Source organism: Podarcis erhardii (assembly GCF_964252035.2).
Source record: "Podarcis erhardii genome assembly, chromosome: 9".
NCBI lineage: Eukaryota > Metazoa > Chordata > Lepidosauria > Squamata > Lacertidae > Podarcis > Podarcis erhardii.
The window spans coordinates 78,784,611-78,812,518 of record NC_138512.1 but is presented as its reverse complement, the minus strand read 5'-3'; the positions used below and the strand labels follow the sequence as shown (position 1 = coordinate 78,812,518).

Genomic DNA, 27,908 nt, shown 5'->3' with positions numbered 1-27,908 from the left:
GGGCAAGCTGTGGCAACTGGGGATCAGGCCCTCGAAGGCAGACTCTGAAAGAACTGCTCTGCTCTGCTTGGCAGAAGTTCGCCAAGGCTGCTCTGCAGACCCCAGTCCCAGATCCTCCCTCTCTCGTCACGGTGCAAAACCTTTCCTGGGGTTTGGAATTGGGGGCGTCATTTCTTGTTCTCCTCATTCTCCAGGCAACATATGAACACATGGGATACTAGGTCCTCAGGCACCCAGGCTACCTGAAGGAGCGTCTCCACCCCCATTGTTCTGCCCGGATGCTGAGGTCCAGCGCTGAGGGCCTTCTGGTGGTTCCGTCCCTGCGAGAAGTGAGGTTACAGGGAACCAGGCAGAGGGCCTTCTTGGTGGTGGTGCCCGCCCTGTGGAGCACCCACCCATCAGATGTCAAAGAGATAAACAACTACCTGACATTTAGAAGACATCTGAAGGGAGCCCTGTTCAGGGAAGTTTTTAATGTGTGACATTTTAATGTATTTTTAATCTTTGTTGGAAGCCGCCCAGAGTGGCTGGGGAAACCCAGCCAGATGGGTGGGGTACAAATAATAAATTATTATTATTATTATTATTATTATTATTAGGTGCTGCCCAGGAGGCAAAGGCTGAACAGCACCGAGAGAGAGAGAGAGAGAGAGAGAGAGAGAGAGAGAGAGAGAGAGAGAGATCTCCTGCGCTAGTTTCTCACACTCTTCCTCTTCAGTTTAATAATATGTTTTCCAAACAAAACAAATTCCTTCCAGTAGCACCTTAAAGACCAACTAAGTCAGTTCTTGGTATGAGCTTTCGTGTGCATGCACACTTCTTCAGATACACAGCGTATATGTGTATCTGAAGAAGTGTGCATGCACACGAAAGCTCATACCAAGAACTGACTTAGTTGGTCTTTAAGGTGCTACTGGAAGGAATTTGTTTTGTTTTGACTATGGCAGACCAACACGGCTACCTATCTGTAACTGGAAATATGTTTTCCATTATCCTCAGCATCCCGGTCTTCTCCCCTCCCAGGCACTCTCCCCCAGGAGAAGAAGGAAGCCACGGAAAGTGGGATAAAGTGGGCAGTTTTGGAGACGGCAAGGAGGAGAACTGGATCCTGCGAATGAGAGGTTTCTGGATCTCCTCCGCTTGAGATCTTAAGCAGACCCACAGCCTACCTTTCAAGCGCATTTAAGGCATATCCCTCCCTGCAGAGAATTCTGGGAACTGTAGTTTTTTCAGGGTGCTGGGAGATTCGCCTGACATGCCTTTTCTTTGGGCAAGTCTTAGCAATCGCAGCATCCTTTTCGAAGTGCGCACGGGCAAGAGATTTCTCGAGCTCCCTGTCTTTTTCTGACGCCTCCCGAAAATACTCACTCAGTCTCGGGTGGGTGATGTAGTTTCTGGTCACTGCTTGGACGTGCTCTCGTGCCCCGGCCAGGACTCCTCCCGGGTGCCCGTTGACCCTCACTTCCACCTTGGTGGCCATGTCCTTGGGGAGTCGACGCGAGCCGGAAAGCAAGAGCTGCTCTCTGAAGTTTTTGTACCTGATCTGCCTGACAGAGGCCAGCTGCGGTGATCTGCTTCCTCCTCCTCCTCCGTGTTGTCCCTGAACACAGAGTTATTTGTTGCCTGTAAACTGTCCGGCAGCTGCAGGTTTGAGATGCATGGTGCAAAAGGTCTCGCTGAAAAATCTGGGGCGTGTAAGGCAATCCCCCCCCCCCCAAGCAGCGATATTCTCACTGCCATGGCTTTATTCAGGAAGGGGATTGTGAAGGTTCAGAAAAGGGCAAGCGAAATGATCGAAGGGATCCCCTAGGGAAAGGTTGCAGCCCTTTTTAAATGAGTAAGAGGCGACGGGATAGGAATTTACCTCTCTTTTAAATCGGAACCAGTGAAGGCAGTGAAGGTCCTGTGTGAGTGTCTGGAGGTGGTTGGAGGACGGATGGTGGCTAATGGATTGAGGTTGAATCCTGACAAGACAGAAGGACTGTTCTTGGGGGGACAGGAGGCGGGCGGGTGTGGAGGACTCCCTGGTCCTGAAAGGGGTAACTGTGCCCCTGAAGGACCAGGTGCGCAGCCTGGGAGTCATTTTGGACTCACAGCTGTCCATGGAGGTGCAGGTCAATTCTATGTCCAGGGCAGCTGTCTCCCAGCTCTATCTGGTACGCAGGATGAGACCCTCCCTGCCTGCAGACTGTCTTGCCAGAGTGGTCCATACTCTAGTTATCTCTTGCTTGGTAGATTACTATAAAAGATGCAGTAGAAAAGGTTTAATAATGGGACCCACAGAGGAAGAGGAGGGAAGTTCAGAGATTCATGGGAATCTTGTACCTGTGGAAGGTGTTGTGGTACGATTGTAACCTTTACTGTGTAAAATCAAATAAATAAATTTGTAAAAAAAAAGAAAGAAAGAGGTTTATTTTTTTTCTTTTGTCACACAGCTGGTACTGGGCAAGCAGGTCTGGCAGGTTCAACCAGGTTGGGCAGGAGTGACCTAGCCAGTGTCTGGATGCGACACCCGCCAGAAGCCCCCACCTATGACCATCTTGAGCTCTGTGATGGGACAAAAGGTGGGAGATAATTTGATGGGGACTTGGGGTGTGTGTGTGAATCTTTCCAGCAAAGGTCAGTTGCTTCAAGCGGTGTTGCTCCTTCCAGAGGGAAATACTAATCTTTCCTTGACAATGTACTAAGCTTGGGCTGTTGGAAGTATAAACAGCACATGTTGTGAACGCAAAATATTGTTGTTGGTGGCAATGCGTGCCAGAGGGGGAAGGAGAAGCACAGAGGAAACAAAGAGGAAAGAAGTGTCCATATTTTCCAGAGACATCCCTGATTTGGAGAATCTGTCCCAGTTTCTGATCTGAACCCAGAATCTCCCGCTTTTCCTTAGGATGTCCTTATTTTCACTGGAGAAATGTTGGAGGGTATGGGGTTATCCGACCCCCGAGCCATCTGAGGGCAATCCTATACAGTGGTACCTCAGGTTACAGATGCTTCAGGTTACATACGCTTCAGGTTACAGACTCTGCTAACCCAGAAATAGTACCTCGGGTTAAGAACTTTGCTTCAGGATGAGAACAGAAATCACTTAGCGGCGGTGCAGCGGCAGCAGGAGGCCCCATTAGCTAAAGTGGTGCTTCAGGTTAAGAACAGTTTCAGGTTAAGAACGGACCTCCAGAACAAATTAAGTACTTAACCCGAGGTACCACTGTATAGGGAAGTTAATGTTTTACAGTATTATGTTTTTATATGTATGTTGAAAACTGCCCAGAGTGCCTGGGGCAACCCAGTAAGTTGTGTGGGATATAAACAGGGAAATTATCATTATGGAATGGGATGTCCCTATTTTCATCAGAGAAATGTTGGAGCGTGTGTGTTTGCAGACATCTTTGTAACACAGAGTTGGTCTGCCAATGGGCCTGGTGCCTGAAGTCTGCTCCCCACAGAGCCCCTCCTTGGGGATCCTGCCATCATATATATAGTTTCTTTGAATCTTTTAGAATAAAACACAGCATCAGAACTGCAGGAGGCATTAGCACTGCTGTAGTCCTCCTTGCAGAGGGGCTGATCCTCTCCTCCCCTGCTACGGAGGAGATCTTAATGTATCTTAAGGGTTGCACTAGGCCGGCAGAAGGAAGGCGTCTTTGCCCAGGAATATTATCTCGTACAGGGCTTTGCTTTTAGCACTTTTTCCAGCAAGGCGCCCCATTCTGCTATAGACAACGCCAGAGGAGGAACGGGCTGCCCACTCAGCCATGAGGTAACTTCAACCTCCAGCCGGACCACCAAACCGTTGTGCTAAGTGGCTTGGCAGTACCCGTGTTCCCTCTCTAACTCGATCCCAGGAGGGGAAACGCTACGAACTCTCTCTGCTTTCTGCTTTCTGTTAAACCACCAGCTGATTGCAAATGCATCTTTTCTTCTGTTTGCAAAAGAAAACACCAAACAGGGATATTTTGGCAGCATACCTTGAAAGACTTGGGGGCTTTGTACATCCGCTGCTGTTGGTTAAAAATTCATGGAATTCCCAGGCAAGGAATGACAACATCCCTCTCTTTCTCTGCTCCTGAAAAGGCCAGGGAATTTCCTTAAATTATTACTATGACAAAAGTTCTATTTCTTTCACTGAGACAGAGACTGGCAGCCTGGTCTTGCAAAACAGAGGAGCCAAAGGCAGGATTGTATCTGGGCTTTGAACACTGCAAACTTTGGAACTGCCCATAATTCTTCATCTTCACATCAGGCAAGAAAACCTCTCATTCGTGTCTGTTTCGCATGGTGTATAATTCCTATAAGGACAGCTCCTCTGTGGAAGCAAATCGTGAGATGGTTGCCATGCATGATTGTGACAGCTGCAGAGTTTCAACGGCCTGCACATGGTTCGTTGCTCATGCTTTATGGGTCCTGCTGACGGCTGTTTGTCTCTGCACAGAGATGGGAGAGGCTGGGAAACCTCATTGCATGCTCCCTTTTTGGTGGTCCAGCTGACCATGAGGGTCTTCAGAAAAATGCGGGTAGCAGAGAAACATACCCGCCAACATTTCTCCAGTGAAAATAGGGATGTCCTATTCCGTAATAATGGGGCGCGGGTGGCGCTGTGGGTTAAACCACTGAGCCTTGGGCTTGCTGATCAGAAGGTCAGCGGTTCGAATCCCCGCGACGGGGTGAGCTCCCGTTACTCGGTCCCTGCTCCTGCCCACCTAGCAGTTTGAAAGCACATCAAAGTGCAAGTAGATAAATAGGTACTGCTCCAGCGGGAAGGTGAATGGCGTTTCTGTGCGCTGCTCTGGTTACCCAGAAGTGATTTAGTCATGCTGGCCTCATGACCCAGAAGCTGTATGCTGGCTCCCTCGGCCAGTAAAGCGAGATGAGCACCGCAACCCCAGAATTGGTCACGACTGGATCTAATGGTCAGGGGTCCTTTACCTTTTATTCCGTAATACAGTGGTACCTCTAGAGGTGAACGGGATCTGTTCTGGAGCCCCGTTCACATCTAGAAGCAAACATAACCAGTGACGGCACGTCTGTGCACACGTGCGCCACTTTTTGCCACTTCTGCGCATGCCCGTGACGTCATTTTGAGCATTTGCACATGGGCAAGCGGCGAAACCCAGAAGTAACGTGCTCCATTACTTCCGGGTTGCCGCAGAGCGCAACTCAAATGTGCTCATCCTGAAGCACATTCAACCCGAGGTATGACTGTAATAATAATAATTGTATTGTTTATACGCCACCCATTAAACATTTAAAAAACCCCCAAAACCTTCCCTATGCAGGGATGCCTTCAGATGTCTTCCAAAGGTTGTATTCTTGGCTCAGGGGGTCACATAACTCCATCCCCTCTGACATTTCTCCAATGAAAATAGAGACGTCCTAAGGAAAAGCAGGACATTCTAGGATCAAATCAGAAACTGGGGTGGTTTCTGTAAATCCCAGACTGTCCCTCTCGTTCATTTGCTCTGTTGCTGCTGTTCAGAACAATGGTGAGAGGCTTATGTTGTGGGTGAACAGTTCATGCCCCTCTGGGTGAGAGTCTGGGTGGGTTGGAGGGTGGAGAGTCAGGGTGGGGGCAGTGAAAGGTGTTAAGCTGTTCATAAGCTGCCAAGAGCCTGTTGACCCATTGGGACCCTCATTGGGAGAGAGACAGACAGGAAGTGTCCCATGTGAGAGATGCAGGGGAGGGGACTACTGCTAAAGCCGTTTTGGTTGTTTGAGTCAGATAAATGCCCTGTCTTCTCTACAACCAGGAAACTGGAAAAACTGGAGATTCCTTTTCTCCTCCTCCTCCTCCTCCTCCTCCTCCTCCTCCTCCTTTATTCAATTTGTATACCGCTCTATACCCGCACATCCTAGGGCAGTTCACAACACAAAACCACAATATAAAATACAAAATACATAACAAAAATGAAGACAACCCAATAATCTTCCCTTTCACTGCATGTTTTAAAAGGGCATTAGATGTTTTAAAAATGGTCCCCAGCTGGTATTTTGTTTGTTTGTTTGTTTGGTTTTTAATAATGTCGTATTGAGAAGAATCACAAACTCCTTAATGGCAAGAGCCAAATTTTATAAGGCGAATGTAAAAGCGTCTGCTGGAGAAGGCTGGCTGTTTCAGCTATCTTTTATTTTATTTGTTTGCATCCTGTTAATTATATTTAAGATACTGCTTATAAAAAACTGAAATAAGAACCTGATATAATGGAATTTAAAATTTAGGAATGCGACCAGTTAAGCTGAACATAGTAGTCATTTATCTGGTTAGCAGTCATTTAACTAGCTGGGTCGACATCCAGGGCTTTGCTGAGTTGTGCCGATTTATTTATCTCATTAGATAAAGTCCATTTCCCCTGTTTTGTATGGTGATGGCCTATAGCTATAAGTAACACATGTGAACTAAAGTGAAACACAACTTGCGTTGATATGTAAGATGACACAACTTGCGTTGATATGTTAAGACATCTTAAGGCAGCCCTGTTCAGGGAAGTTTTTAATCTGTGATATTTTAATGTATTTTTGGTTTCTATGGAAGCCGCCCAGGGTGGCTGGGGAGGCCCAGCCAGATGGGCGGGGTACAAATAATAAATTATTATTATTATTATTATTATTATTATTATTATTATTATTATGGCAGGAGAGGCATCTTCCAATATCTGAAGGGCTTTCGCAGGGAAGATGGAGCAAGCTTGTTTTCTGCTGCTCCAGAGCGAAGGACCTGAACCGATGGAACCGGCAAAAAAGTAAGGAGATTCCAGCTGAACCTTATGAGGTTTTATTATTGAGCTTGGACTCTGTCATGGATTTGTTAGCTGCATTGCATGGAGTTGGACTAGATGACATTTGGAGATCCCTTCTGTGGGATATATTGCAGGAGCAGTCAAGTACAACATTTCCCTGTTTCCTAGGGTGGACACTGTTAGCATTCACTCCTCCGTTGCTGCAGATGAGATCGTTGTAAATCACATGCCTGTCTGGGAATACTCTGGGAAAGGAAGACAGTCTTATCTCTTCCACTGCTGGTACTATTACACTGTACTTTCGCTTTTATTTCTTCCTGTTTGTTCTCTTGGAGCTGGAGAGAACGGACGCCATGATGCTTTTGTCTGCACATAGTGTGTAAATAAATAGTAGATTAGCTGTACGATGTCTCACTCTTCTTGCTGTGTTATGCCAGAAGATTAGTGTGCATATACCAGCTGGTGTCAGGAGTTCAGCGTACACTTTAGTAGGACCCTGGCAGAGACACATGCCCGACTGGCAGGTTCCCTCCCTCCTGGTCAATCATTCAGGAGCTTCAAAAGCTTTCTTTAGCCCGAACATCACAGCAACTGATGCCAACCGACACCAGCACACTTAGGGATCCGCAGAGTTTGCGCAACTTGCGCATGACAGACCTCAGCAACTCAGCATTTTGGCTAATCTACTTTATCTACATATAAACCCACACGGAGCACTGCAACATGGCTCCCTCTCTCTCTAGCATCAGAGAAAAAGAACAAAGGACAATAGTCCCACTTCACGGAACACAGGAATACAAACATCCTGTCTCCGGCATTTCCCACTCTGTGGAGTCAAAACATATACCGTCATGTGAAAGACAACAGTCCCATGACTGCATTCACGGAGCAGGAATTCTAACAGCTTGTATATGTCACTAGGAAGTGCACTGGAAGAGAAGGGAGATGCCTTTTCCAGAGCTGTGCATACCAGAGGATGCTCAGGGATTTGGGGGCCCGTAGGCACCCCCAGGGTGTGGCGTTTTCCCAACAATTGGTGGCAGAGGATTTTTCCGGGCCATCGCCCTCTGGGACAGCGACACCTGGGGGATCCCTTCTGTGGGATGTATTGCAAGAGCAGTCAAGTACAACATTTTTCTGTTTCCTAGAGTGGACACACAGGGGAATGTGGCTCCAGACAGGGAGGACTTCCTGTCATACCTGCTCTGGAGCCTCCTCGCCTTGGATGTGACCAGGTAGATGGATGTGACCCTAGCTGACCATGCAAAAGGGCTGGCCATGCAGCTATCTTCCCTTTGGGACTTCCTCTTCGGGGTCTCTACAGCTCCTGGCTCTTAACCAGCACATGGCTTATCCTTACAGAGGATGGAAGGCACAAGCAGAAAGTCTGACACCTTGCTCAAACTTCTTTTCTCTGCAAATGAAACTGTGACCACAAGACAAAGCCTGCCTTCAGATGACTGCTGGGAACTGAATGTGCGTAAGACTTTATTGTCATTTCTCAAGAAGGCTGTGTTGTGTTATTCTTATTTTAAGAGGGAAATAAAGGGGAGATTTACCAGGAACAATCCAGACTGGACAAGCCAGACTGGATTGCTTAATTAAAAGGGCTTTGGCAGGATGTTGGGTGACTCCCTGCCTGAAATCGAAAGTGGAATTTCGCAATCAGAAGAGTTAAGAACAAAGAAAGATATCACTCCAGAGTAACTTCGAGTCAAAAAAGCCATAAGGCAGAAAAGGATCAGGAATAACTAATATGGACGTAATATTTGATAAAGAATTAGAGGAACAATTGATGAAAATTAAAACCTCACCCAGGAAGAAGAAAGGAGAACTTCACTTGCGAATTTACAAATTATTATGAATTAAAGGGAATTAGACCTTGAAGTACAGCATGTGGGAAGCCACAAAAAAATATAATTGGCTATGTAATTGGTTTGTATTTGAATTGGCATTGCTATTTGGTATTAATATAATATGGTGCATATTGGATTCTTATAATTGAAAATTAATAAAAATTAATTTAACAAGCTTAATTCTTATTTTAACAAGCTCTAGTGAGTCAACGAGGGACGCGGGTGGCGCTGTGGGTTAAACCACAGAGCCTAGGACCTGCAGATCGAAAGGTCGGCGGTTCGAATCCCTGCAACGGGGTGAGCTCCCATCGTTCGGTCCCAGCTCCTGCCTACCTAGCAGTTCGAAAGCACCCCTAAGTGCAAGTAGATAAATAGGGACCACTTTCTAGCGGGAAGGTAAACAGCGTTTCCATGTGCGGCGCTGGTGCTGGCTCGCCAGATGCAGCTTAGTCACGCTGGCCACGTGACCCGGAAGTGTCTTTGGACAGCGGCGGCTCCTGGCCTCTTGAGCGAGATGAGCGCGCAACCCTAGAGTCGGTCACGACTGGCCCTGATGGGCAGGGGTACCTTTACCTTTACCTAGTGAGTCAACGGCTTCACTATAAGCTGCAAGGCAATGTGCTCTGCTGTTTTTTCACTAGCGTGAGTGAGGAGAGATAACATCAAAACAATAAATGGCCTTGGCCCAGTATCCCTGAAGGAGCGTCTCCACCCCTATCATTCTGCCCGGACACTGAGGTCCAGCTCTGAGGGCTTTCTGGTGGTACCCTCACTGCGAGAAGCCAAATTACAGGGAACCAGGCAGAGGGCCCTCTCGGTAGTGGCACCCACCCTGTGGAACGCCCTCCCACCAGATGTCAAAGAGAAAAACAACTACCAGACTTTTAGAAGACATCTGAAGGCAGCCCTGTTTAGGGAAGCTTTTAATGTTTGACAGGTTATTGTATTTTGGTGTTCTGTTGGAAGACACTCAGAGTGGCTGGGGAAACCCGGCTGGATGGGCGGGGTATAAATAATAAATTATTATTATTATTATTACCCCTCCTACCTTCCTAAACATTCCCACACCTTCCAACTCTGTGATTCTATGGTATTCACTTTACCCTGATTATGAGATAAACTTTCATCTCCTGACAGCCCTGCAATTGCTCTCCACTGAGATGGGGATTCCTAGAGAGTTGTGTATCATGGTAAGTTATCATGTGGCAGGCAACCACCGTACTTTTCACTGCCCACTGGAGAACCTCATGTGGATTGCATGGACTTTTTTCTTTTTAATCCATTCCATTTTTCTTAATGGTTCTGAGTCAAATCTCTCGTTCCACACTTACTTGCTGATGCTTGACTAGCCACCACCCAGGAATGGAGGACTAACTGAAGATCGTCATCTTCAAACATCTGTAGAGTTGTCACAAGGAAGGTGGAGCAGGCTTGGTTTCCTCCTTCTCCAGAGAGGAGGACCTCCAGAGATTCTGACTAAACTTCAGGAAGAACTTTCTGACAATTGAGGCTGGGACATTGCGCTCTGTTCTTCCCCTTCAGATTGTCTATCCTGGGATGTGGAGCAGGACGTTGATTTCAAACTGACTCAAACAGTACCAAAATAGGTACCAACTAAGTAAAGCCTGATCAGCTCAGCCTGTGCCAACCTGGTGCCCTCCAGCCATTGTTGAACTACAACTCCCATCAGCTCCTGGGCATCACCCAGTAAGGTTCTGCATGTGCGTCTGTGTGTGCTCTACACCTTTTGCTGTGTTACTTCCCTGCTGGTCTCTGATGTTTTGTTGTATTTTGAACTGTTTTTCTCCTCTTTTTTATTTTAAGTCACAGTAAGCTTCCTCGCATCAACTTTTCTTAGACAGGCAAGGCAGCAATCCTAGTATAAATAAAAGATTGGATGAATGTATAATGAAACTGCAGCTTGCTTGTCAGGGGCAAGGATTTGGAAAATGGATACGTCGTGATGGGCAGAGATTGCAGCACGAATGGAAAGGAAAGGCAGAGCCTGATAGTGGTATCCTGCAATTGATGCCAGGATTAGGGCCCCAGTAGGCATGGAAGTTGTTACAGAGTTTGCCCCAGGATGCGAGTTTGCTACTGGGGAGAGTCTGCTGGAACCATCAAGGGCAAGTTCCTCCACTTGCCTTGCCCCACACCCTGCTGTGTGGGGTATTGTTTTTGCTGCTGTGTGTATGTGTCATACTTTATTGATAGGGCTAGGCATTGTTTCATAAGAAAATAAGAAAAGCCTGCTGGATCAGGCCAATGGCTCATTTAACCTTGGATCCTGTTCTGGAGATGCTTCCATGGGAAACCCATAAGCAGAAAAGCACAAGAGCAACTCTCCCATCCTGAGCTTTCCAGCAACAGGAGTTCAGGAGCAATGTGGTCATAGCCTCACCTGTGCTGGTAACAAAAGCATAAGACTGGCTTCCATCTCTCTCTCTGACTACATTTGTCAAAAAAGCAACATCTGCTTCCAGCCAAGAGAGGACAAAGGGATTTTCGTCTTATGAGATAGATTCCAGGTATATTATTTGTAACTTAAGTTTGCCTTCTGGGATCCATCTGTGAACAGAATGTGTGAGTGAGTAAACTCTTTTTATACTTTTATAGAAGACTGTGTCGTGTCTATTTCTTTTATGAGGGACCAAAGGGGAAATTTGGGTGCGGGTGGCGTTGTGGGTTAAACCACAGAGCCTAGGGCTTGCTGATCAGAAGGTCGGCGTTTCGAATCCCTGTGACGGGGTGAGCTCCTGTTGCTCGGTCCCTGCTCCTGCCAACCTAGCAGTTCGAAAGCACGTCAAAGTGCAAGTAGATAAATAGGTACTTCTCCAGTGGGAAGGTAAACGGCGTTTCCGTGCGCTGCTCTGGTTCGCCAGAAGCAGCTTAGTCATGCTGGTCACATGACCCGGAAGCTGTACGCCGGCTCCCTCGGCCAATAAAGTGAGATGAGCACCGCAACCCCCGAGTCGGCCACGACTGGACCTAATGGTCAGGGGTCCCCTTTACCTTTACGCTAGGTGGGGGAGGTCTGTTAGGGAAGATGGAGCCACTGGTGCCATCTCCAGGGGGCCCTGGGGACCCAGGCCCCCACACAATGTTTGCTGTGGGTGCCAAAGGATACCTGGCTTCCACTCCTTGCCACTGCCATGTACCACCTCCATGGCTGCCTTAGTCTATTGTTATTTTAACTTTTCAGAAGCTCCCTCAGCCAATAAAGGAAGATGAGCGCCACAACCCCAGAGTTGGTCACGACTGGACCTAATGGTCAGGGGTCCCTTTACCTTTACCTTTAAAGGGGAAATTACCAGGCAACTTATTTTAGAGGCTTTAGCGAGCCTGAGCAAACGCATCCGCTGTGCAAATTTAAAAAGGAGAATGTTACTCTGCTAAATTGTAGAATTTGTTAACACACGTTGGAAAGGATATAATCAAACAACATATCCTCTCCTGCATCCCTGAACATTCCCACAGCCATCGACAGCCCTCTCCTCTAAGAATTTGTCTAATTCTCTTTTAAAGCCATCCAAATTGGTGGCCACCAGTATTTCAGCATTTATTAACATGAGATATTTGTTTGCCCTGTTGACATTAGCGTGTTTTTCTGTTCTGTTTTGTAATTGTTAATGCACTATCTTGAATTGTTGCTATATTTTATTCTCTGTGTTGCTGGGTGCCGCTTTGAGTACGGCTCTGCTATGCAAAAACAAGATATAGATATGTTTGAAAAATGTATAACTTGGCAGGGGGAGGGCATTAAACATTTTTTGGCCCCTTTCCTCCCATTGCAAGTAAGTGGTAAGGGGGGGGGGAGATGATTCAAATCAGGATGGCAGCAAGAGCTAAGGGTTAAAGCCCCCTTTCCACACAACACAGTCTTGAACCAGGTGTCGGAAGCTGAAGGGGTAACAGGGTTTAGTGAGCGGGGAGAGTCTGCTGCAGAGAGAAGTACAGAATCCGAGGCAGAAGCTGAAACTGAAGCAGGAGAGGAGGGAGACCGAGAGGCAGAGAGGAGTCAGGCTGAGAAAGAGTCCCGGGTGTCTCCCCCTCCTGCTGAGACCAGCTCCCATCCCTGCTGGTCTCCCAGGACCAGAAGAGGCATGAAAAGGGCAGAGGAGAGGTTGGCTGCAGGCAGGCACAGTCTCTGATTGCTTGGGGGAAAACCTGGAGAGAAGGGGACTTAGATGACTGTGTGGAGTCAGGGACCTTTTGTCTCAGCAACTGATCCATGGAGCAAGACCAACTGGGGATAAGCTGCTGTGTTCATTGGCCCAACACTCAGCCAAGTCTGTGCACATTGTGTTTTTGACAATAGTTAACTCCAACTTGCTCGGTGTGATTTAGTGCTGGCTTGCTCCTGACACCTGTTGGGACTGATAGGGCAGAAGGCAGGGTGACCGACAGCAAGGGGAGCCAGAGCAGGAAACTCGGGTGGTGTTTTTGGGTATATGTGCCATCTCCAGAACAGAACCCCCAGGCATGATGCAATCATACTGTAGAGGAACACAGGAAGCTGTCTTGAGTCAGACCATTGGTGCATTTCGCTCAGTGTTGTCTGACACTGGCTGGCAGCAGCTCTCCAGAATTTCTGGCATATCTCCCACCACTATCTGGAAGTAGCAGGGATTGAACCCGGGACCTTCTGCAGGCAGGGCACGTGCTCTACCAATGAGCTAGGTCCCTATGGGAACCTGCTTGCACCAGGTTAGGCTACATAGAACTACCGAATGGTAGAGCTGGAAGGGACCCTGAGGGTCATCTAGTCCAACCCCCTGCAATGCAGGAGTCTCAATGCACGGTCCCCCATTATATAGCGAGCTCAGTACTGCCGGCCTTGGCTGGCAGCAGCTCTCCATATTTTCAACCGGAGGTTTTCACCACTACACACTATCTGGACCTTATAACTGAAAACACCGGAGATTTGACCTTCGGCCTTCTGCATTCCAAGGAGGTGCTCTGCCCGCGAACTGAGGCCCCGTGGTCTGTTGGCAGCAGGCCAAGAGAAGCCATTTGCTTTTTGGGGAACAGGAGAGAGGGCCTAGGACAGCCTTTCGCAACCTGTCATTCTCAAGGAATTTTGGGCTTGGGAGTTGTAGTCTGAAACATCCAGAGAGCAAAAGGTTTGGGGTGGGGCTGGATTAGGGTTTCTAGCGCTTGTGCAGACTGATCCTGAGAGAATCACAAATGCCCTTACCTGGGTCCATATGGGCCGAGGGGAAACCTCATGAGGATGGCTTGCACACCCCACCATTTTGCTGTGATTCCTGCCTTAAAAACCTGAGAAGAAGTCTGCAGAATCAGGCCAAGGGGCAGCCTCCTGTTCTCAAGCAGAGGCCCCCATGGGAAACCAGCAAGCAGAATTTGGGCACTTTGACACCTTTCCCATCCATGGGCCCATTCTGCCAACTGGGACTGTTTCCTGCTGCTAATATACTGAAGGAACTTTTAATTGTTGGTTTTAATGCTTTCAGCAATTCCTCAAAGTCTTTTGATGCACCCCCCCATCACCTGCTCACACTTTTTGCCAGAGTTTTGTGTTCCTTTTTGCAGAAGAAGACTTCAGTTTTTTTGAAGGAAGCCTTCTTGCCTCTAATGGTTTTTTGACCCTCTTCATCAAGCATGCCGGTGTCCTCAATGGTCCCTTTCCTAATTTGCAATGTTCTTAAGCAACTCCCTAGCCTTTTGGAGTGATTTGACCCCAATGGCTTTGCCTCTCAACTTCCTTTTTACCAACTTCCTCATTTGGGGTAAAGTTGCCTCTTCCCTCCCCCCCCCCCATTTTGCAGGGGGTTGGACTTGATGACCCTTGGGTACCCCTCACCCCTCACCCTGCCACCGCCACCCAGCTCCATGACCCTACGAACCCCATGTACGTCCAGTCGCCCCTGCCGAAGGAGTCACCATACCAAGCCAGCTTTGTCTGTCGATGTCGTTTAATTTCCGTGAAAGGAGCACACACACGCACACACACCCAGGCACGCACGCAGAGGCACACATCACATGGTTGACATTTGGTAAACAGTCTTCGAACACACACACACACACACACCCTTGCGAAAGAGAAGCCCCTGGTGGGGTTGGGTGTGTGGGACTCAGTGTGAGGTGGGGTGGGAGGACGGGCGGTCAAGGGGACGGCGGCGTGGGGGCGTCCTTTTGACACTTCTCTTCGTCGTCGTTATTAATGAATGAATGAATGGATTATCGTTAATCATCTCTCTTCTTTAAGGGCTGGGCTTCTTGCTGGCTAGCGCACCACTGTCTTTCCTCTCCAGCCGCGTGTAAGGCTCAAAGGCGGAGGTGCCCAGTGCGTATCCGCTGGGGAGCTCGTGGAGGGTCCCCAGCAAAGGGCCGCCAAAGCAAAGAGGGGCCGCCGGCAGCCGAGGGGACGCCGAGGGGGCGGCCAGCGAGGGGACCTGCAAGCTGAAGGCCCCTGTCCCCGGAGGGCTGCCCCCACCAGCCAGGCCTGGCGAAGTGTTCCCTGGCGCGCCCATCGAGGACCCGTTTCCGGAGGGGTTGCCGACGGGGTTGGGGGCAGGGGAGAGCAGGCTGGGGGCCCCCCCAGGAACCGACAGGAGCCTCCCCTGCTCCAAGAGTCTCAGGATGTTACAGGTGGCAAAGGACTCCGAGGTGGAAGTGGCGTGCTTCTCTGAGTCCCTGCTCTGGTCCTTCTTCTGCTTGGTGCGGCGGTTCTGGAACCAGACCTTGACCTGGGAAGGGGGGGGGGAGAGAGAGAGAGAGGTGAGAGGAGGTCACACAGAGGCACCCATGTTGAATCCGGTCAACACTAGTCAGCTGGCAGGAGAGATAGAGGCCATGGGCAGTTTTCAGTCAGGACACAACACATTGTTGGGATATTCCGTTCAATAATAATAATAATAATAATAATAATAATAATAATAATAATAATTTATTATTTATACCCTGCCCATCTGGCTGGGTTTCCCCAGCCACTCTGGGCGGCTTCCAACAAAATACCAAAATACAATAACCTATTAAACATTAAAAGCTTCCCTGAACAGGGATGCCTTTAGATGTCTTCTAAAAGTTTGGTAGTTATTTTTCTCTTTGACATCTGGTGTGAGGGCGTTCCACAGGGCGGGCGCCACCACCGAGAAGGCCCTCTGCCTGGTTCCCTGTAACTGGGCTTCTCGCAGCGAGGGAACTGCCAGAAGGCCAGGATGAGCTCCCATTGCTCGGTCCCTGCTCCTGCCAACCTAGCAGTTCGAAAGCACGTCAAAGTGCAAGTAGATAAATAGGTACCGCTCCGGCGGGAAGGTAAACGGCGTTTCCGTGCACTGCTCTGGTTCGCCAGAAGCAGCTTAGTCCTGCTGGCCACATGACCCGGAAGCTCTACGCCGGCTCCCTCGGCCAATAAAGTGAGATGAGCACCGCAACCCCAGAGTCGGCCACGACTGGACCTAATGGTCAGGGGTCCCCTTTACCTTTACGCTAGGTGGGGGAGGTCTGTTAGGGAAGATGGAGCCACTGGTGCCATCTCCAGGGGGCCCTGGGGACCCAGGCCCCCACACAATGTTTGCTGTGGGTGCCCATGGATACCTGGCTTCCACTCCTTGCCACTGCCGTGTACCACCTCCATGGCTGCCTTAGTCTATTGTTATTTTAACTTTTCAGATGTCTTAAATTATTGATTCCACTTTTGCCTATTTATAATTTTATTGTTTTATCCTTTTTGCGAACCTCTTTGAAGTGGTGGCGGAGGTTGTTTTTCCAATCAAGCAGCGTATAAAATTCAATGATTAATCAAAATGAGTCCAGGTATGTATTTTAGGGCACTTTTTGTGAAGTATTCTCTGCATTCCCCCCCCCCCATGCTTTTTGAAACTCTTGTCTAGTGTGATCTCTAATTGCCTCTGTTAGTCTGTTAATCTAGCCAATTCAATATACTCTAACAGTCTTGCCATTCCTTTTTTGTTGGCACAGTTTCTTTTTCCCAGTTTTTAGCAATTAGGATCCTTGCCGCTTCTGTCTGCAGGAGACTTTGTGGATATTTAAGTTATAATTAGAAAAAAATTAATAATTACTCATAAAGGAAACAGCTTATAAGAAGTAAATAAGGAGGCCAGATACAGGATAAAGGAAGTCTTTTATTTGGTTGTTTATATTGTTGTATGTTATGCTCATTGTATGTTATGTTCACGTTTATTGAGGGTGGATTTCTATATTGGGGGGGTTATGTTATGTTGTAAATAAAATTACCAATAAAATTTATAAATAATGAAAGAAAAGAAAAGAAAAGAAAAAAGTTCAACGATTAAGTAAATCTCCATGAGACTGGGGGTTTGCGTTCCATGTACCAGGCCTTATGGATACAGAGCAAGAGTCGGTGGCAAAATCACCGTTGCTTGTGGGATTTGCGATGCTATAAATAGGGCTTGGGCGACACTAATCTGAGTGAGTCAACAAGGTCTAAAGAGGATTGTAAGAAACTCCAGAAAGGGCGAGTGATGGCGGAAGAGGAGAGAGGCAGGAGCCAAGGAAGATGCTCTAAAGACACAACTTGTGTTTCAAATGGACTGGGCCACACAAACACACCCTGAGGGGAAGAGGGAAAGCCCACCACTTGGAGAGCACAAGAGTGGCTAAGTAGAGATTCCTGTCAAGTGCCAACCGGCCTGAGAGAGCAGGAGTAAATCAGGGCATGATGTTGAACACCAAACAGACTTTCTTTCATCAGTCCCGCTCTTCCAACATTCAGCTTCGTGGGATGTCTGCGGTTCAGATGTTATTAAAGAGGGAGAAAACACTTTCCCCTATGCATATGCCTTCTAGGGTTTCAGGCAGGGGACATTCTCAGCCCCAACTGAAGATGGGAAGAGCCACGGCTCAGTATCAGAGCCTCTGCCTTGAAGGAAGGATCTCCTGGGTTCAAACCCAGGCAGGGCTAGGAGAAAATCTGAAGAGCTTCTGCCAATCACTGTGGACGATCCTGATGGAACAATGGTCTGAATGAGTACAAGACAGCTTTTTCAATTCCCATGATTGAACCCAGGACTTTCTGAATTTCACACTGAATTATGGTCCTTCCCCAACGAGTTTCCTTGATGAAACTGGTACGTTTCTTCCTATATACATAAAAAAGTAAGGCGGTCATCACGCAGTCCCCATGGGAGGATTTGCAGTGCTGCGCCGCAATCCTAGATCTGCATGAAGTGAGAGCGCAGCCCCTATTGGTGGGTTTGTAACGCCACATCACAATCCCAGATTTGCATGTAGAAAGGGGATTGGGAAGAGGAAAAGTCAGCTTAGCAGTTGTGTGGGGTGAGAAGGGGGAGCTTGCAGCGGTTCTCAACCTGTGGGTCCCCAGATGTTGTTGGACTACAACTCCCATCATCCCTAGTGAACAAGGCCAGAGCTCAGGGATGATGGGAGTTGTAGTCCAACAACATCTGGGGACCCACAGGTTGAGAACCGCTGGCTAGGGGGTTACATACATGAGAGAGAGGAATGGTGGGGAGGCTGGTGAGTGGTGCAGTCAGGATGAACTGAAGCCCATATGAAGAGGCCTGCTGGATCAGGCCAATTGCCCATCTGGTCCAACATTCTGTTCTCTGCGAGAAGCCAAGTTACAGGGAACCAGGCAGAGGGCCTTCTCGGTAGTGGCGCCCGCCCTGTGGAAAGCCCTCCCACCAGATGTCAAAGAGAAAAATAACTACCAAACTTTTAGAAGCCATCTAAAGGCAGCCCTGTTTAGGGAAGCTTTTAATGTTTAATAGGTTATTGCATTTTAGTGTTTTGTTGGAAGCCGCCCAGAGTGGCTGGGGAAACCCAGCCAGATGGGTGGGGTATAAATAAATTATTATTATTATTATTATTATTATTATTATTATTATTATTATTATTCTCACAGCGGCCAATCAGAGCCCTACTAGAAGCCTGCAAACATGACCTGAACTCAACAGCAACTTTCAAACTTAATTTCCTGGATTAAAGGGCATCTGACCCATCTATAGAGAACCTCTTCCCCCTTGAGTAGACGTCACAGGCAAGGAATAACATCATTTCACCTGGCAGCTAATCCGCAGGCCTTTATTTCTGACTCCGGGCCGCCAACCTGGCAACTCCCTCTTGAGAATCAAGCCTGGGAATTCCAACATTCTTGCCTGCCCTTGGCAGTTGCAGGAGACCACAGGAGGAGAGAGAGAGCTCTGGCGGGTTCCCCACAGGCATCTGGTGGTGGGCCACTGTGAGAACAGGATGGTGGGCTTGATGCGCCCCCAATGGCCCGATCCAGCGGGCTCTCCTCTTCTGTTCTTCCCAGCATGAGTTGGGCGGTTTGGCTTCTACACTGCCGGCGACGGCTTCTGTTCCTGCCTCCTTGGCTCTCTCTCAACACATTTGGTGGCCTCACGCCGCCCATCGCCTCTCGCCGGAAGAAAGGAAAACACATTTGGCGTTCTGGGCATCACCTGGGGGAGGGGGAAAGCCACCTGCAGCTCATTGTCTTAAGGCAAACCAAGGCAGAGGCTGTCAGCTCCAGCCTGATGTTTCCCCTTTTTTGTTGTCGTCGCAATGACAAAAGCAGGACCCAGAGACATTTATTTTATTTTTTAGAAAGGGTCTTGTCAGAGTGAGAAGACTTAATTAGGCATCCGGGGGAACTGGAGACAAAGGCTGGGCGTATAATTATTTCCATCAGCAGCCAAGCTCTGAATCTCCCCCTTTTCACCCTACTTTCCTCATCCCCTCAATTAACTGGGCCTGGGTGGAGGAATAAAACCACATCAGCCATCGTGGGAGGGGGGAGGAGATTGAGCTGGGGGTGCTCTGAAATGACCCCCAGCGCACAAATAATACACACGCAGAGAGAGACAGAGGGAGAGGCAGCCCTAGTGCATTTACTCCTGGCTGCAGGAGAAACAAAAGCTGGAACTGCAACCCCAAACAGAGTCGGCCGTAATTGCAAGGCTCCCAAGCCTGCTTTGATCGGCATGTGAAAAGGCCGGTTTGTGGGAGCAGAGGCGTTCAAAGGAAGTGTTTGCTCAAGCCCTGGATCCGGTGGGGAGGGGGTGCAGGCATTGCACCTTGGGCTGGGATCTGAGTTCAAGGACAGCTAGCCCTCTCCGCAATTCCCCACCACAGAGATACAGACAGACAGACAGAGGCAGGTTCTGGGAAACTGGGCTTCCAGGTCAAAGGTTGGGGTAGGCTTATCTGTCCATAGGAGAGTCGCTGCTTGGTCATTTCGCTTGTCCTTTTCTTTTTCTTTTGTGAGAGGAAGTTTAATCAGTTTCCTCTAACAAAATTCATCAAGAGGAAGACACTAGCCAAAATCAACATATTAGCATCTTGAGACTGTTTGGAACAATCTAGAAGCGCCCTTACTATGAAATTGTAATAAAAAATAATTAGTCAAACCTTCATTTCAAAATCCCCCGCTCACTTTAATCCCTCAGCTACCTTGCTTCAGTATTTAAATAATGTCAGTACAGTGGTACCTTGGGTTAAGTACTTAATTCGTTCCGGAGCTCTGTACTTAACCTGAAACTGTTCTTAACCTGAAGCACTATTTCTGTACAGTGGTACCTCGGGTTATATATGCTTCAGGTTACAGACTCCGCTAACCCAGATATAGTACCTCGGGTTAAGAACTTTGCTTCAGGATGAGAACAGAAATCACGCAGAGGTGGCGCAGCAGCAGCAGGAGGCCCCATTAACTAAAGTGGTGCTTCAGGTTAAGAACAGTTTCAGGTTAAGAACGGACCTCTGGAACGAATTATGTATTTAACTCGAGGTACCACTGTATATGTGTCCCAGAGGAGAGAGACTATGGAATTTACAGCTATGAGTACAATGTGCAATGGGGAAATAAAACTTTCATAAATTACCAGGCTAACAAAAATCTATCCATATATTAAATCAACCCAGTGACAGATGCAGGATGTGTCCCGGGGTCATGATCACAAACAAGAGGCTATTTACAAGACACAAGTGGGAGGGAGATGCAATCAGATGCCAAAGGTGTTTTCTCCACTATAGGGCCACATACAGGAAGCCATCCTCATCCTTCTCCTTCTTGTAAAGCTGCCCCATTGTCAGGCTGGATTGCGGGACAGTCCTGTCTACAAAAAGGAATATTGCCTTCTCAGACGGCAGCTGGATCCTCTTCCAGATGATCCACATAAACTGAGCCACAGTTATGTCAGATGGAACCAGGAAGGGAAGGGAGGGGCTGGCCTGTCAGTCTTCCTCTCGGTCCGTCGGGCCCGTAGTGCCACCGTCACAACAACAACCTCGCTTGTCCTTTTCTGAACTTTTCCTAATGCTCCACTATTTTGGAATTCACCTTTTCCACAACTGCAATGCACTGGGTCGCCGTTTTCACTGAGCTGTCCACCCAGACCCCAAGGTTCCTTTCCTGGTCAGTCACTGCCAGCTCAGACCTGATCAGTGTCTATTTGAGATGTTATGGGTGTTTGTCCTGATGGGAACTTTCTTCCCAAGTGAACCACATTTGCCCTTTTAATGCCCTTTTACCCACTTGGGAGAGATCCTTTCAGAGCCCCTTGCGGTCCCTTTTGCCTTCTTACCACTTTGAACAATTTGGGGGTCATCAGCAAGCCTGGCCACCTCACAGCCAACCCCTGACTCCAGGGTCACCCATGAGCAAGTTAACAACTACCAGTTCCAGTTCAGGCCCCTTGAGGGACCCCACTTCTTACACCACGGTTGCACTCAAGTGCTCCTCGTGGGCTTCCCATAGGTATCTGTCCTGGTCCAGGATGCTGGACTGTGTGGGCCTTTAGCCTGATCCAGCAGAGCTGTGAGTACTGTCCATTTATTCCTACGGTCCCTCTGGGTGCCCATTTATCATGCATTCATGATTATTTGTGCTCATGATGATATCAGGGTGGTTTAGGCTTGCCAGGTCTGGAGCAGCCCAGACCCTGAGATTTCAGGGCCCTAACCTGAAGCCCGGCGATATTATGGGAGGAGACCTCTGGAGATGGAGGTTAATTGGGAGAGGGAAGGAAAGGAGGGCAGACCCCAGAATGCCTATCCTATAATTTGCAGCCAGCTCCTCCTCTTCAATTAAATACATTCTCACCCACCCAGAGAGTCAAACCTGGAGGTCCTGTAACCCAGGGGTGGTTATACACAACATAATTTTCAATACTGTTTGCAACTGGAAACATTTCAGAGTGGTCGTCATACTGCTTTGTTTCCAATCAGCGCATTTCTCTTAACTTGCTGCTGAAAACCCATAACCTTTTCTACCACCACAAATGTTCCAGCTTATTTTTTTGTTGCTCTACAGTGCAAAAGAGCCCCTTCCAGGAGGCAATAGCACAATAACCTTGGGGGAGCGTCACAAAGCAACTAATAAAGTGGAATGAAGTGTGGATGAGTCACAATTAATCCACCACTACTGCATTTTTATTATTGCACCCATGACATATTGCAGAATATATTCCCCCACTCCCGCTGCAAAAAAAAAAAAAAAAAAAAAGGGGGGGGGGAGCAAGGTCCTGTAATCTGGAGATGCCCAAATTTTCTTCCTCCTGATCCTCAGCCAGTTACCGGCCTATAAGCCGTTCTTATCTCATGTTCCAACAAGGCTTGGCTTATATGCTTATGATCTGCCATACGTTCCTATGCAGACACCCATCGAGTCACATGAAATCTGCAAGTAGATCTGTACATAAAGATGCTTTAAGAAGCTGCACGTTTTCCACACATGACGAAGCAGCAAAGTTTGTGCTTGTTCAGGGCGACGGTCTGAGTGCAGATTTCAGAGCAATTCCTGCATGAAAGCCCTTTCCACATTGCGGGAGTTTTGCCATGTAAGAAGCCACAGGGTGTGTGAAAGATGCGAAGTGTCGTTCCATCATCTCTGTTGCTCATGGTAATGAATTGTTAATTGTGATTATTGCGATTAATTTTTAACAGAGCAGACTTCGTTGTGCAGCTATAAATAAAATAAGCTGCTCCGACATCATCAGAATGTGACTTCTGCTAGCTTGGGGCTGCTCAGCCGACTAGAGTCATCTCTCCAGGGCCACCTCCTCCATCATCCTTTGAAGAGTCAGCATGGTATAGTGGTTAGAGTTACGGACTAGCACCTGGGAGACCAGAGTTCGAATCTCCTCTTGGCTATGAAGCTCACAGGGTGACCTTTGGCCTGTCACGCCTCTCAGCCTAACCTACCTGGCAGGGTTGTTGTGGGGGTTAAATAAGGAGGGATGATAATAATAATAATAATAATAATAATAATAATAATAATAATAATTTATTTGTACCCTGCCCATCTGGCTGGGTTTCCCCAGCCACTCTGGGCGGCTTCCAACAAAGATTAAAAATACATTAAAATGTCATACATTAAAAACTTCCCTTCAGATGTCTGGTAGTTGTTATTCTCTTTGACATCTGGTGGGAGGGCGTTTCACAGGGCGGGTGCCACCACGAAGAAGGCCCTCTGCCTGGTTCCCTGTAGCTTGGCTTCTCGTAGCGAGAGAACCGCCAGAAGGCCCTCAGAGCTGGACCTCAGTGTCCGGGCAGAACGATGGGGGTGGAAACATACTGGGGGGGAAAGAACCATGTGTGCCGCCTTGAGCTCCTTGGAGGAAAAACTGGCATGTGAATAAGCAATCAACAAAAATAAATCCCTGGTTCTGCCAGGGATGCAGCTGATTCCTTACTACATGCAAAAATGCAGAGGGCAGTTCCTACCATTAGGCAGTGTGACCCAACTGCCTCAGGCACCATAAGCTGGGTGGCTCTTCCTCCTGAGCTCTCTGACCAGACCCTTTTGTTGGAGAAGGTAGCTGTACCTTGTCCTCTACCCTGCTGGTCTCCCTAGGGTGCAGCCCAGTGCCCCATTGCTTGTACTGAAGTACGGTAGGATTCACTATGCTATGTAGAATGGGTGGCTCTAAGTCACCAAACTTTTTCAGCTGTGGGCCAGTCAGTGGCGTAGCGTGGGGGGTGCAGGGGGGGCCAGCCGCACTGGGTGCAACATCTGGGGGTTAGGGTTAGGGGGCGCAAATCCACGGGTTAGGGGGCGCAAATTACTTGCCTTGCCCCAGGTGCTGACAACCCACACTACGCCACTGGGGGCAGTCTATCCCTCAGACCATGCAGTGGGCCAGACTATATTTTTTGGGGGGGGGATGAGCGAATTCCTATGCCCCACAAATAACCCAGAGGTGCATTTTAAATAAAAGCACACATTCTACTCATGTAAAAACACCAGGCAGGCCCCACAAATAACCCAGAGGTGCATTTTAAATAAAAGGACACCTTCTACTCATATAAAAACATGCTGATTCCTGGACTGTCCTCGGGCCGGATTGAGAAGGCGATTGGGCCACATCCGGCCCCCGGGCCTTAGGTTGCCTACCCATGCTCTAAGTGTTCTCCTGTCCTCAGCCAGCAAAACATCTTGCAAATGTGTTTGGTGCCACAGTGAGATGGGGCCTTTTGCTTCTTCCTCAAAGTGATAAAGGGGATGGAGATCAAGCCTTACATTTAAGGGCACGGAGGCTGTTTAGCCTGGGGGAAGAGAAGACTGGGGTGATGAGAACCAACTTCAAATATCTGAAGGGCTCCCACACGGGAAAGGGAGCAAGCTTGTTTTCTGCTGCTCCCAAGGGCGACGACCTGAACCAATGGATACGTTTCCGAGCACAATTCAAAGTGTTGGTGCTGACCTTTAAAGTCCTAAACGGCCTTGGCCCAGTATACCTGAAGGAACGTCTCCACCCCCATCGTTCAGCCCGGACACTGAGGTCCAGCCATAGCTTTCCTTTTTTTGCAGGAAATTCCCTTATTCCAGCGCCGTTTCCCGCTTCTTCCCACTGCTATCCCGGATTGTTAGATATCCCGTGGACTGTATCTGGGACAGGTGAGGCTACTGATCCCTTATTTTCAAATCTGAAAGTTGACAGCTATGGGTCCAGCTCCGAGGGCCTTCTGGCGGTTCCCTCATCGCGAGAAGTGAGGTTACAGGGAACCAGACAGAGGGCCTTCTTGGTGGTGGCGCCCGCCCTGTGGAACACCCTCCCATCAGATGTCAAGGAAATAAGCAGCTATCTTATTTTTAAAAGACATCTGAAGGCAGCCCTGTTTAGGAAAGTTTTTAATATTTAATGCTGTATTGTTTTTAACATTCGATTGGGAGCTGCCCAGAGTGGCTGGGGAAACTCAGCCAGATGGGCAGGGTATAAATAATAAATTATTATTATTATTATTATTATTATTATTATTATTGATTCAAATGACAAGAAAAGAGATTCTGTCTGAACATTAGGGGGCTTGTTTGACAGTGGAATGGACTCCCTCAGAAAGTAATGGACTCTCCTTCATTTGGAAACAGAGGTTGGGTGGCCATGAATCAGGGATTGCTTAGCTGTGATCCCTGCATTCCAGGGGGCTGGACTAGATGACCCTTGGTGCTCCCTTCCAACTCTACAATTCTATGATTCTGATTATTTTGCAAGATCCAGAAGCTCATTTGCTTCTGGGCACCACAGGACTCAGCCCTCAGGACATGCTTCCAGTGCTAGGGGCCTGGGACACTCAAAAAGATGCTTTTTATACAGCATCTCTGTGACCGAACAGAATTCCCCTCCCCCTGGTCTCTCCCAAGTCCTGGTCCAGCACTCTCTAACCATTACACCACACAGCCACACGACTCCAGTTTCCTGCCTGGGGTGACTCATGCTGAGTGTCTTGTGGGTACTGATGCAGTCAAAGCGACATCTGTTGCTTGCTAAAGCTCAAAATAAGACAAAAGAGTCCCATTGTGTCCTGAAAGCTGAGAGAGAGTGTGTGTGTTTGTTATGTACTAAGCTTGGATCCTAGAACAATAGGCAAGCAGGATCCTAGAATGCAACAACTGATTGGCCTGCAGGAAAAGACCAATCAGGCTTTAGGAGGAAAGCAGAATCAGCCAATCAGACGGGACTCATTGTGTAAATAATGTATATTAGAGAGGCTCTACCTCTCCTTTAAATCAGAACCAGTGAAGGTCCTGTGTGAGTGTCTGGAGGCAGTTGGGGGATGGATGGCGGCTAACAGATTGAGGTTGAATCCTGACAAGACAGACGTACTGTTTTGGGGGGACAAGGGGTGGGCGGGGGTGGAGGACTCCCTGGTCCTGAATGGGGCAACTGTGCCCCTGAAGGACCAGGTGCGCAGCCTGGGAGTCATTTTGGACTCACAGCTGTCCATGGAGGCACAGGTTAATTCTGTGTCCAGGGCAGCTGTCTCCCAGCTCCATCTGGTATGCAGGATGAGACCCTCCCTGCCTGCAGACTGTCTCGCCAGAGTGGGGCATGCTCCGGTTATCTCTTGCTTGGACTACTGCAATGCGCTCTGCGTGGGGCTACCTTTGAAGGTGACCCGGAAACGGCAATTAATTCCGAATGCAGCAGCTAGACTGGTGACTGGGAGTGGCCACCAGGACCACATAACACTGGTCCTGAGAGATCTGCATTGGCTCCCAGTACATTTTCTGAGCACAATTCAAAGTGTTGGTGCTGACCTTTAAAGCCCTAAATGGCCTCGGTCTTGTATATTTGAAGAAGCTTCTCCAACCTTATCGTTCTGCCCGGACACTGAGGTCCAGCACCGAGGGCCTTCTGGCGGTTCCCTCATTGAGAGAAGAGAGGTTACAGGGAACCAGGCAGAGGGCCTTCTTGGTGGTGGCGCCCGCCCTGTGGAATGCCCTCCCTTCAGATGTGAAGGAAATAAGCAGCTATCCTATCTTTAAAAGACATCTGAAGGCAGCCATGTTCAGGGAAGTTTTTAATATTTAATGCTGCATTGTTTTTAACACTCGGTTGGGAGCTGCCCAGAGTGGCTGGGGAAACTCAGCCAGATGGGCGGGGTATAAATAATAAATTATTATTATTATTATTATAAAAGCCTGAGGTTTGGGGGTCAATTCAATCACTGTTTCACAAGCTACAATAAAGAGCTTGAAATCACTCCAGGACTCCGAGTATATTTCAGAGAGAGAGAGAGAGAGAGAGAGAGAGAGAATGAGAATGAAGGAGGAAGAGAGAATGAAAGGGAGTAAGGGAAGAATCAGAGTGTGGGGCGGAAAAGAGCGACACCTTCTTCGGCAAAGGCACCCATCCCTCACCTGCGTCTCGGAGAGGTTGAGCTGCCGGGCGAGTTCCGTCCTCTCTCTGCCCACCACGTACTGGCAGCGCTGAAACTCCAGCTCCAACCGGTAGAGCTGCTCAGCGGTGAAAGAAGTCCTGGTCCTCTTCGGCCGGTCCAGGTCCAGACCTTTGGGAAGGACGATCTCCCGGATGGTCCCTTTGGCATCTGGGGGCGAAAGCAAAGGCAGAGCCTTGAGGGGAGGGCATTGGAAATGGAGAGGAGCCCACACTGGATCAGGCCAGCGGCCGCTCTAGTTCATCATCCTGTTCTCACAGGGTCTGACCCTGGGGAACCAGCAAGCAGGATTTGAACGCAAGACCACCTTCTTCCCTCCTGTGGTTTCCGGTAACTGGTGTTCAGAAACATGGCTGCCTCCAACTGTGGAAGACAGAGCCTAGCAGCACTGGCTAGTCGCCATCGACAGCCCTCTCCTCCATGACTTGGTCTAATCCTCTTTTAATGTTGCTGGATATCCCTGCCTTGTGGGAGGGAGTTCCATAGTCTTAACTCTGTGCTTCCTCTGCCTCTTTTATCCGTCCTGAACCTTCCAATATTCAGCTTCATTTGATCTCCACAAATAAATAAATAAATAAATAAATGGTAAATATTTTTATTTATTTATACCCCACCCTCCCCAGCCATAGCTGGGCTCAGGGCGACTAACACCAATAAAATCAAGGTAAAAGCATAAGGGGGGCGACACCCAATTTAAAATACAGGTTAAAATGCAATTTAAAATGCAGCCTCATTTTAAAAGTAGCTCATAGATCAAAACCATAAGGGGAGGGGAACATAAGGGTCAGTCTGAGTCCAAACGAAAGGCCAGGCGGAACAGCTCTGTCTTGCAGGCCCTGTGGAAAGATGTCAAGTCCCGCAGGGCCCTGGTCTCTTGTAACAGAGCGTTCCACCAAGTCGGGGCCAGTACTGAAAAGGCCCTGGTCCTAGTTGAGACCAATCTAACCACCTTGCAATCTGGGACCTCCAAAATGTTGTCATTTGTGGACCTTAAGGTCCTCCACGGGGCATACCAGGAGAGGCGGTCCCGTAGGTACATGGGTCCTAGGCCACGTAGGGCTTTAAAGGTCAAAACCAGCACCTTAAACCTGACCCTGTACTCCACCGGGAGCCAGTGCAGTTGGTAAAGCACTGGATGAATGTGATCCCGCGGCAAGGACCCCATAAGGAGCCT

At 48.5% G+C, this 27,908-nt stretch overlaps 2 protein-coding genes across 2 annotated transcripts in view; both read right to left on the bottom strand.

The window, feature by feature from the left end:
* The window catches only part of ATP6V1B1 (ATPase H+ transporting V1 subunit B1), a 72,929-nt gene extending 71,309 nt beyond the window's left edge, over positions 1-1,620 (bottom strand). Inside the window, exon 1 of the mRNA XM_081876992.1 lies at positions 1,369-1,620. Coding sequence (XP_081733118.1) covers positions 1,369-1,480 — 112 coding nt within the window. The 5' untranslated portion in view covers positions 1,481-1,620. The remainder of the gene's footprint in view (positions 1-1,368) is intronic.
* A 12,885-nt stretch (positions 1,621-14,505) lies between these two features.
* Positions 14,506-27,908, bottom strand: part of VAX2 (ventral anterior homeobox 2) — a 66,800-nt gene continuing 53,397 nt past the window's right edge. Inside the window, exons 2-3 of the mRNA XM_081877162.1 lie at positions 26,697-26,884; positions 14,506-15,297 (exon numbers count right to left, since the gene is read on the bottom strand). Coding sequence (XP_081733288.1) covers positions 14,812-15,297; positions 26,697-26,884 — 674 coding nt within the window. The 3' untranslated portion in view covers positions 14,506-14,811. The remainder of the gene's footprint in view (positions 15,298-26,696; positions 26,885-27,908) is intronic.